Consider the following 10108-nt stretch of genomic DNA (forward strand, 5'->3'; position numbering starts at 1 on the left):
TCTCTGGTTCCAACATCTTAAATGTGAATATTTTCTGGTCTCTTTAGTCCTCTGTGTTAGTAAACGGATTATCTGTGGATTGCGGACCATTTGTTGGGATAAAATAAGACATTTTAGGTTGTATCTGTTGCTTTGGGATACAGTCATCAACATTTTCCACCATTTTCTATCATTTTATAGACCAAACAACTTATTGATTAATTGATTCAACCGTACATAAAGCACATGACACTTTTTGTCCATTTTTTTCAGTGTTTCTAACTTGTAACCAATGTTTTTTCTGCCCTCCAGATGATGGATATGTTTTTCTTCATGTTCATGCTGAGTATCTGGGTGGTGGCGTACGGTGTGGCCAAACAAGGCATCCTCATCGACAATGACAATCGGCTGGACTGGATTGTCCGGGGGGCTGTTTACGAGCCGTACCTGACCATATTTGGGAATTTTCCCACAAATATTGATTGTGAGTGGAGATGGAACATAATACTAACTTTCTTTGTAGTTGGTACACTGTGACACATTTCTCTTACAGGACACTTCACCCTTTTAGCTTTTAAGAGGCTCACACTTGGTCGTCTCTTATCTCTTCGCTGTCTGCAGATGCTGCGTTTGACATAAACTCTTGCAGCAGGGATGGCATCGATCCTCTGAAGCCCAAGTGTCCAGTGCTGAACGAAAACAAAACACCGGCCTTCCCCCAGTGGCTCACCATCATCATGCTTTGTGTTTACTTGCTCTTTGCCAACATACTGCTGCTCAACCTGCTCATAGCTATCTTCAAGTGAGTTCTATTCAACATCACTGTGTCTTAAATCAATCATAATTTTATTGGTGTGAGATTTTCTCTCCAACCTGCTGTTAGTTTAATAAAGACATATAAAACCAGTGCAACACCACTATCTCTCTTTGTGTTCCTGTGTAGCTTTACGTTCCAGGAAGTCCAAGACAACACAGACAAGATATGGAAGTTCCAAAGATATGAGCTAATTAAGGAGTACCACAGCCGCCCTGCTGCCCCTCCTCCTTTTATCATCTTCAGTCATCTTTACCTCTTCATCAGGAACGTGGTGCTGCACAAGCCCCCCATCAAATACAAAGAGTTCAGTAAGTATTGTATTATTCATTTTTGCCTGTTGTAAAATGATACTGATTCCAGACCAATGTGCTTGAATGAGATAGATTATTGTCACTTTTAGTCAAGTCCTTGCAGAAAAAAATACCTCGTTCCTAGACCTGCTTTGATGAAGCTGACAAATTTTTAATTTTATTTGAGAGTTTTTACATGATTGTTTTTAGGCATGCTGGCAGTCTGGCTCTAGGGTGGCAATGTCAGTCTGTCAGTTGTTAGACCACCTCCATGTATCTACACCAGCAGATACAGACACTTCTCTCCAGAAGCTGATGCCCTAAATACAGCTGAACTGTGCTGTTATAAAACTGGACTTAACATTTCACATCCCTCGATTAATCCCCACACTTGTCTCTTTCATATATTTCATCAAACTGGATTTAACATTGTACATTGCATCCAACCTCCACTGTTGCATAATTTAATTATTTATCACACATGTCACATTTAATTTTAGCAACCTTCATATATTCCATACACTTCATTTCTTTGTTCATTGCACAGTCCATATTTCCTTTGTTCTTATTTCCTTTCAATATTTCATTTCAATTTTTATATCTCATTTTAAAACTATTACTATTTCATTCTGTAAATAGTTTTTTTCTGATTCTGATCTGATTTTGTCCAGATTGAAATATCTCAACAACTATTGGATGGTTTGCCATGAAATTTTGTGCAGACATCCATGGTTCCCAGAAGATGAATCCTATTGGTTTTAGTGTTCCCCTGACAACCACAAGGTTCAAATTGATGGTTTTTTTTTTTGTTTTTTTTTTGTGAAATGTCTCGATAAGGTTGTCTGGTGAAGGTTTCAATGGTGTTTAATGGTAAACATTATTCCTGCTTAGGAGTGGCATGTTATCATTGTCATTGTGAGCATGTTATTATGCAAATGCTAGCATTTAGCTTAAAGCAGAACTTTGCCTAAGTACAGCCTCACAGAGCTGCTAGCATGGCTGTAGAGTATTTGTTGAGTTCATTGATGCTTTTCTGTATTTGTCCCTTTTCTATATATATATGTCATTTTGGTCGTCTCTGGTGTCAGATGTGAGTGTCCTTGTTGATCTTCCTCCGGTTGTCCACTGACTCCTGGTCAATGACCTCAACCCCTTCGTAGCTGATGTTGTGAACAGGTTTAAGTCTGGTGTTTGTGTTCATTGTTCATTCAGTGTCTTTTCCAGAGTTCTTGCCATTTCACCAGTGCAGTGTTTTCCACAGTTGCATGTGATGTAAAGACAGGTCTGTCTTGAGGATGCACCAGCAGAGATCTTGGTGTTTAATAGTGGTGTCTTTTCTGGTTTGTATTGCATGTTGCATGTGTAAGTACAGTATTAGCTAGATGACTCAAAAACATGTAACAATCTTTATCATCCTGTTTTTCAGAGGATGAGCTTCCTCAGACAGAGGAAGAAGAGCTGTTGTCCTGGAAGGCCTTGATGAAGGACAGATACCTGCTGTCCACAAAGCAGAAGCAGAACCAGAGCAAGGAGCAACGCATCCTGGACACAAATAAAAAGTAAACTGACACAGGAATATACAGTAGCCCAGTGTAGATGCATAACAATCCTTTAAAGGCAGTGGTGTCTACATCCCTTGTCCACACATTGGTGAAACTATCCTGTACGTTACTACTAAAAAGCAACAAATACATTTTTTATTCTCTTTAATCATTAATCATCCTGTGAGACCTCAGATTTATCTTGTAACCCACTTGAGTGCTAAGCCCTCAGTGAAAATAGCTGCAATGAATTTGGTGGAATTAAATTTAAAGCAGCACTAATCAATATTTTTATATTAATAATGGGTCCAATTATTATGTATAATGTGATAAGGTTTGTTGTTTGTAGTGACAAACCAACAGATAATTATCACCCAACTCTGCAGTTTCCCTCAGCTCTGCAGAGCGTTTTGGCATCTTTTGGCTCATTGTTTTGGTTTTACGGCTCACTACTGTACTGTTTTTGTTCAGTCTCACTGCTCTCATCAGTTTCATTTCCAGTTGGCAGCTGTTTTTTTATGGAAAAGCTCTGATAAACTCACTGCACACTACCTGCTCACCACCAAATGGCAGACAGACAAAGTTAGTCATCTAGCAGCTTAACAGCCAGATATTTCCCTGAGGAGTTGTTGGAAACCAAAAGCAGAGATAAAAGAAGCATAAGTATTGGACTTACAATTTGTCACGTGGACAAAAACACAACTCCAGTTTCATAACTGTCTGTTAAATATGAAACTAGAGTCAGGAGACAGTTAGATTAGCTTAGCATAAAGACAGGAAACAGGGAATTTTGTTACCTTTGGACAGCTGTTTCAGTCTTCATGCTAAGATAAGCTAACTAGCTGCAACTCATGCAAAAAAGTGACTAAGCATGTTTCCCAAAATGTCACACTATCGCTATAATGCAGGACAATAGTTTTAGTTTTTAAGGTTTAATCAGGCCAAATCTTTCTTTGACCAAACATAACAGCAGAGTATATAGAGTATATATACTCTATATACTCTATATATGTGGAATATCACTACAGTCTGGGAGTGATATTCCACAAATACCAGACATACATACTGTGTTTGTTTGTTTCCCCAGGGTCTCCACCATTACTGATTGGCTGGAGAGGGAAGAGGAGATGAGCTCTGGCACCATGATGGAAAGACTGGCCCGAGTAGAGGAGCAGGTTGTGACCTTATTTGTGATTATCACTAATGTTGCACCTGTGTCTGTCACATTTCACATGAATTCTTCTAGGTGCACCCATTTGTGTTTGTTGAATTCTATGTCCAGATGTCCCTTGTGAAAAAAAAACGGTCATCTTTAGCATTGTATAAGCAGTCATCAAAAGTATTTGACCCAGTTTTCTTTTGTCTCGTCAGGTTGGCCAGTCAACCAAAATCCTGCAGTGGATTATGGACAGTCTGAAATCTCAGGGTTTTGCAGCAAAAGAAACACAAGCAACGAGTCAGCTACCAAATTCTTCATCTTTTATTTATGTTAATTTGCATATTTTTATCATAATTTTGCAAATATGTGACATGGCAAATTTCCTGTCACTTTCTCCTCTTTCATGCAGCATCAGCTACAACAGACAGTGAGTCCCCTAAAACTGAAAAAGAGGACAGCTTCCATGTGAATGCCCGTCAGTTGCACTACCCGAACAGCAAACTTAACCGCTTCCCGGTGCCTGATGAGAAGGTGCCATGGGAGGTATATAGCATAAATTTCCATCATGAAATCACCAACTGCTGGTCCTTACTGCATAAAATTAATATTGGATCCAGTTTGTTTTAATGTCGTCTTTTTTTTAGGTCAAGTTCAGCTCATACATGCCGACTTGTTATACCCCAGAGGACAGTGCAGACCATTTGGATGGGTATGTTTTGACTATGAGAAGACCACACATAAGGCTTTGTTCCTATTAGGGTTGGTGTGTGGATATGTTTGCAGCTCAGATGATTCATAACGAGGGATTTTGTCAGGATAATAAAACATTTTCCAGTTAAAATGAAGATTTGTACAACTGATCTTGAATCAAATAGTGGATAGTGAATGGTCCTGAGTGATCCATGAATTCCTGCTTGAATAACTGACCCCTCTGACCTAACTCTGGGTCCACTGTCTAATTACAAGCCTCCTTCTATCTCCTTAACTCTCATATTTCATTTATTCTTTCTCCTCACAGATCAGAATCAGAACCCTTAGATAATTACAGGTATGATACTTGATAAGATGCACAAGGCGTCAAATAGCACTTACAATAACCTTACAAGCATGTCTTGATGTCTTAATATGTATCCAATTTCTCATCTGTCACTAGAAACCCAGCAGGGAGGACAGGCATCAGGGGACGAGGTGCACTCAGCCGCCTGGGTCCAAATCTGCATGTAGACCTTGTGCTCACACGGTAAGTTGTGTCTTTACAGTGCTACGAAGAAGGTTGTCTTCACTACCACATGTTTGCAATGCATGATTTCTAAGTTGTTTTTCTAGCTGGCGAGACAGCGAGCGATCTGTTTTGGAGTTTCTGGCAGTTGGAGACGATCACCAACAAACCTTGGCTTTACCTGGGGTGAGTCCTACTGTTTCATTCACTTCAGGTGGTTTACCTGTTTGAGCTGTTAAAATATGCTGCTTAGTTGTCATTTTTTAAAAATTCAGGGACCTGTCGAATCTGCTCATCACCTGCCAGTGACTCTTGAGAGAACCATGGGGAAGAAATTGTATGAAAAATTAAATGAAAAAGTATCGGAGGGAACAAAGGTAGGTTTGTTCAACACTTTGTTTTGCCCTAAAAGAATAGAGCTTTAATGTCCCAAAGGAGCAATATCGTTTATAACAGTATAAAAATAACAGAAAACCACAAAAAGCATAATATGTCCTTTAAAAAACCAATAGGTCAGCAAGAGCTTGGTCACCACGAGTCTTGAACTTTGAGCAGGGCACAGTTGGTGACCAGAGAGGCCTAGTGGACCTATGTTAGATCTGGGAATCACAAATGACCCCGAGGTTTCTGAAGATCAGCTTTGGTTTAGTAGCCAGGAAAGTTCAAGTACTTATATAAAATTTCACAAGCCTGAATGGGTGCAAAGACAAGAACTCCAATTTTATTGTGATTCAATTTCATGTGACATCCAGGCATTGATCTCCTTAAGACAAATATGTAAAGTAGCCAAATTTGAAAATGCCCTTGGTTTCATATAGAAGTACATAAAGCTGGAAATCATCAGCACAGCAATGATAAGAGACAGCCAAACTGGCAGATAATGTGTCCTAAAGGGAGAATAAGACAGGTCCCAGGATTGATCAGATACTTCATCTGCAATACCATGAACCCCCAATTAGACAAACGGGAAGAAAAGCATTCAAGTGCTGTCCCAGACATCCCAACCTACTTCCTCAGACAATCAGATACAAGATTATGATCTATTGTATCAAAATGCAACTTTTGCTTCCATCTGACTGCAACAAGATGTCATTTCATTCATCTTGTTGCGTCACATTAAATTCATAGTGTCAAGAGTGCTGTGAGTCCAATATGAATGGCCTGAGCTCTTTTAACCCTTGGGCCTCACTTTAAGATACTATCAATAGAGCACATTAGGGACCTAAAAGGTCCCCATCAAAAACCACCATAAAAATATTATATATCAATATTTTTGTCCCCTTTCACTGAGTTAATGTTTTTAATTAACTTCATACCTGATCATAACCAGCAAATATTCATTCATTTTCATAATTTTAATCCTTTATATGCCAGTTTTTGTGATGATACCCCTAACTTTTATAAAAGAAAAATTACAAAAATTGAAATATTTTCAATATGCTAAAGGAAAATGGGAAATTATTTTTTGATTATCACAGTTTGGGATATGCCAATGATTAGCAACAACATTGAAATTGATGCTTTTTTGTGTGTGTGCAATGTCAGATTAAAATTATTTTGGCTACACACGCACATACACACCACTTTCTCCATACACCACTTTTAAACATCCATACCCACACATACAACTCACTGAAGCTGTAATATACTTGGCTGCAGTATTCCCGATAGAGGATTAATGCCCCTAGTGGAACCAGGAAAATAGCATGCATTTTGCACAAAGGGTTAAAAAAGAGAAAATGTCTCAATCAGCTGGAAGATACTAAAAACTAAAATTTTGAAGCCAGGGCTTCAGTTTGAAAGTCTTGACAGAATGCATGAATTTATGCAGTAGCAACAACAGGATCAAAATATGTGGTTTGAATAGGTTTCAATGGGACCTAAAATGGCCCTAACAAGCTGAAAGTTAGTATTGTCTCTACACAAAGTATTATAGACTTAATATAGGATCTGTGGTTGAATTTCCAAAATTGGATAAAAAATGCACACCTTTGCCAAAAATCATGGCTACAGCATAATCACAGCCAAAATAATCAAAAAAAATAAAATGCTAAGGGTCCTTTTAGGTTCCTAGTGAGGCACAAGAGTTAAAGTTACATCAGTGACTTCATGGCACACTTTCATGTTTATTTCCAGTTGATTTTTGTTTTTCAGACTGAGATAGTTTTTCAGTTTTTCTGACAGATAAGAGTATGTGTTTAAACTGACTCACTAAAAGCAACACTGTCAACAGACATTTGCCAACATTGAAACATCTAAGCTTCCTTAAAGAAGATGTTTGCCTTTTTAAGAAATAAAATTGGTGTAGTATTCTGCTGAACTAAAGTCACCTTCCCCTTTAATGATGAGGAGCGAGAGAAGATCTCCACAAATCATTGAACGTTGTAGGAAATACTAATCACATCAACTGACAACATTTTCTACCTTTAAATATTTGCATTTGGTTGAGACGCTTATCAACTTAAACTAACTGATCCACCCTGCCTCTGCCTCAAATCTTCAGATTGAATTAATGTTTATGAACTAAATGAATTAGATGATTAATAAGGGTGTGATGAATTTGTTGATTCTGACTTGCAAGTGATCTTTTTTGGTGTTACTGTGTTTTAGGTGTTTGAGGGTTATGTGGACGACAGCAGGAACACAGATAACGCCTGGGTGGAAACCACTGTCCTAAACCTTCACCTGGACAGAACGAGCGAGGTTATGGCAGAAATCAACAATGTGGTGTGAACCTTTTTATTTTATTATTTTAAAATATGTATAGCATCCAATATTTTACACATTTGCAGTACAGAGAGCTTTTATCCATTAGCTTTCATTTAGAACAGCAATTGTACTGTATGTGTGAAGTAAAGAGAATTAAATTCTTGTGTCATGACTGATACTTTTCTTCTACATTTGGGTGATATTCTTGGAAGAAATTCAGGTCATGATTCCTCCTACAGTGGATATATATAATTATTTGTTTTTATGGTGTCTTTCTTCGTAGGTGGTGCACAGCCATGGTTGTCTTAAGTGGCAGGAAGTGAGCAGAAAAACAAGACTTAGCTCAAACCAAAGAGACTCTTTGAGGCAGGTCGCTGAGCTGCACAACAAGAAATTCTGATCTTCACGCTACTGTAACTGCCTGTCATCCACAGGTTTCCTTCTGCCTGTTAATGTGGCCTTTTGTCAAAGCGGATGTAGATTCATTCTGTTGCAATGCAGCACAGAATTAAAAGCAAGACTAAAGACTTGAACCTAAAGCCAAAATATATGCTGCTTGATATTATTTTTCAACATTTTGCACCAATGTCCACCACAAACTGTATGTTTAGCCTACACACTGTGCTGTACACTTCATACACGTGTAAACATCCATATATACACTGAAATAAATACCTCAGTGGTGGAAAGTACATTTACTCATGTGCTGTACAATTCTTAGGTTCTTGCACTTTAGTATTTCCATCTTACACCCCTTTAAACTTCTACATCACATTTCAGAGGGAAATATTGTACTTTTTACTCCACATTTTGGTTGCTTTATAGATTAAATTATATCATTATCTTATAAAAAATTATCCATTGTCATAGATGAAAATGATTGGTTGTTCAAATTAACCCCAGCTTAACTAGCTGCAATTTTAAAATGCAGTTTATAAGGTAATGCATCAATAATAATAATAATAATAATAACAATAATAATGATAATGTAATAATATAAAGTACAGTACATGACAATATAAATTGCTGAAAGGGAACTTACTGCATAATGAGTACTTTTATTTTTGATAGTTTAAGTACATTTTGTCGCTACTACTTTTGCACTTGTACTTAAGTAACATTTTGAATTTGGGACTTTTACTGTTTTTTTAGTTTATATTTTACTATCGCTGCTTTTACGAAAAGATCCAAGTACTTCTTCTTCCACTGAAAAACATCATCTGTCAGTTTCCTTGTATGTTGTTCATTTATGTTATAGTTTGTTTCATGTGTGATCTTTATTCTTTACATAATCAAATGCACTATTAAATAATCAATTACAAATTGAATAGTATTGGCTGTTTTTGGTGTCTAATTGAAAACAATGTGTTCTGTCACATTGTTCTGCAGAAGAAGTTAAAGAACCAGTGTGTAGAATTTAGTGGCATCTAGCAGAACAGACTTGGCAGAAATGGAATATAATGTTCATAAGTATGTTTTAATTAGTGTATAATAGCCTGAAAATAAGAATTGTGTTTTCATTACCTTAGAATGAGCTCTATATATCTACATAGGGAGAGGGTCCTCTTCCACAGAGTCTGCCGTGTTGCACCACGTTTCTACAGTAGCCCAGAACAGACTGCTTGGAAGGGGAGGGGGAGCAGGGGTATTCAGTTGTTTGCAAACTGCAACCTCACTGCTAGATGCCACTAAATCCTACACACTGATCCTTTGAAGGATGAGTCAACAATTTTTCAAGTCTGGTGCCCAAATGAACACTGAAATAGGTTTTTCTTGCTGTAATCACTCCTCCTGTTCATACTGGCCATTAGAAGATCCCTTCATAATTCACTTACAATGTAAGTGATGGGGACAAAATCCACAGTCCTCCTTCTGTGCAAAAATGTATTTAAAGTTTATCTGAAGCTGATATGAAGTTTCAGCCGTCCAAATGAGTCGAATCAAGTAGATATCTTTCAACATTACAGTCTTTTTAGTGCCAAAGTCCCTCTTTTTGTTACTACTTCCACCGCAGCTCAGCAGGGAAACACTGTCCAAGGAAACACAAAGAGGGAATTTGATGCTAAAAAGACTGTAAATGTGGCAGATATCCACTTGATGTGACTAACTCAGACTGCTGAAGCCTCATATAAGCTTCAAATCAACTTTTGAATGCTTTTTTGCTCAAAATGACTGTGTGGACACATGGTGGATTTTGGCCCCCATCACTTACATTGAAAACACATTTGAGGGGGATCTTAAACAGCCAGTATGAACCGGGGGAATGATTACAGCGAAGAAAACCTCTATCAGGGTTCATATGTACACCTGACTGTTGTTTTAAGACAGACTTGAAAAACTGTGAATCCGTCCTTGAAGTCCAATTTCACGCTGGGAACTCATGTCCCATGCATA

At 37.8% G+C, this 10108-nt stretch overlaps 1 protein-coding gene across 4 annotated transcripts in view; it reads left to right on the forward strand.

Annotated features, from left to right (window-relative positions):
- The window catches only part of LOC137192574 (transient receptor potential cation channel subfamily M member 2-like), a 53174-nt gene extending 44143 nt beyond the window's left edge, over positions 1-9031 (forward strand). For 3 of the 4 annotated variants that reach the window (XM_067603376.1, XM_067603375.1, XM_067603373.1), the window contains 14 exons: positions 292-463; positions 601-781; positions 923-1104; positions 2513-2645; positions 3715-3802; positions 3999-4083; positions 4196-4329; positions 4431-4495; positions 4805-4834; positions 4940-5026; positions 5113-5191; positions 5281-5382; positions 7616-7732; positions 7998-9030. In XM_067603376.1, the coding sequence (XP_067459477.1) occupies positions 292-463; positions 601-781; positions 923-1104; positions 2513-2645; positions 3715-3802; positions 3999-4083; positions 4196-4329; positions 4431-4495; positions 4805-4834; positions 4940-5026; positions 5113-5191; positions 5281-5382; positions 7616-7732; positions 7998-8114 (1572 nt within the window). In that variant the 3' untranslated portion in view covers positions 8115-9030. Of the gene's footprint in view, positions 1-291; positions 464-600; positions 782-922; positions 1105-2512; positions 2646-3714; positions 3803-3998; positions 4084-4195; positions 4330-4430; positions 4496-4804; positions 4835-4939; positions 5027-5112; positions 5192-5280; positions 5383-7615; positions 7733-7997 lie in introns of all 4 variants that reach the window. The other variant, XM_067603374.1, reaches the window with a different exon arrangement.
- The last annotated feature ends 1077 nt before the right edge of the window (positions 9032-10108 follow it).

Source organism: Thunnus thynnus, chromosome 11 (assembly GCF_963924715.1).
Source record: "Thunnus thynnus chromosome 11, fThuThy2.1, whole genome shotgun sequence".
In the NCBI taxonomy this organism is placed as follows: Eukaryota; Metazoa; Chordata; class Actinopteri; order Scombriformes; family Scombridae; genus Thunnus; species Thunnus thynnus.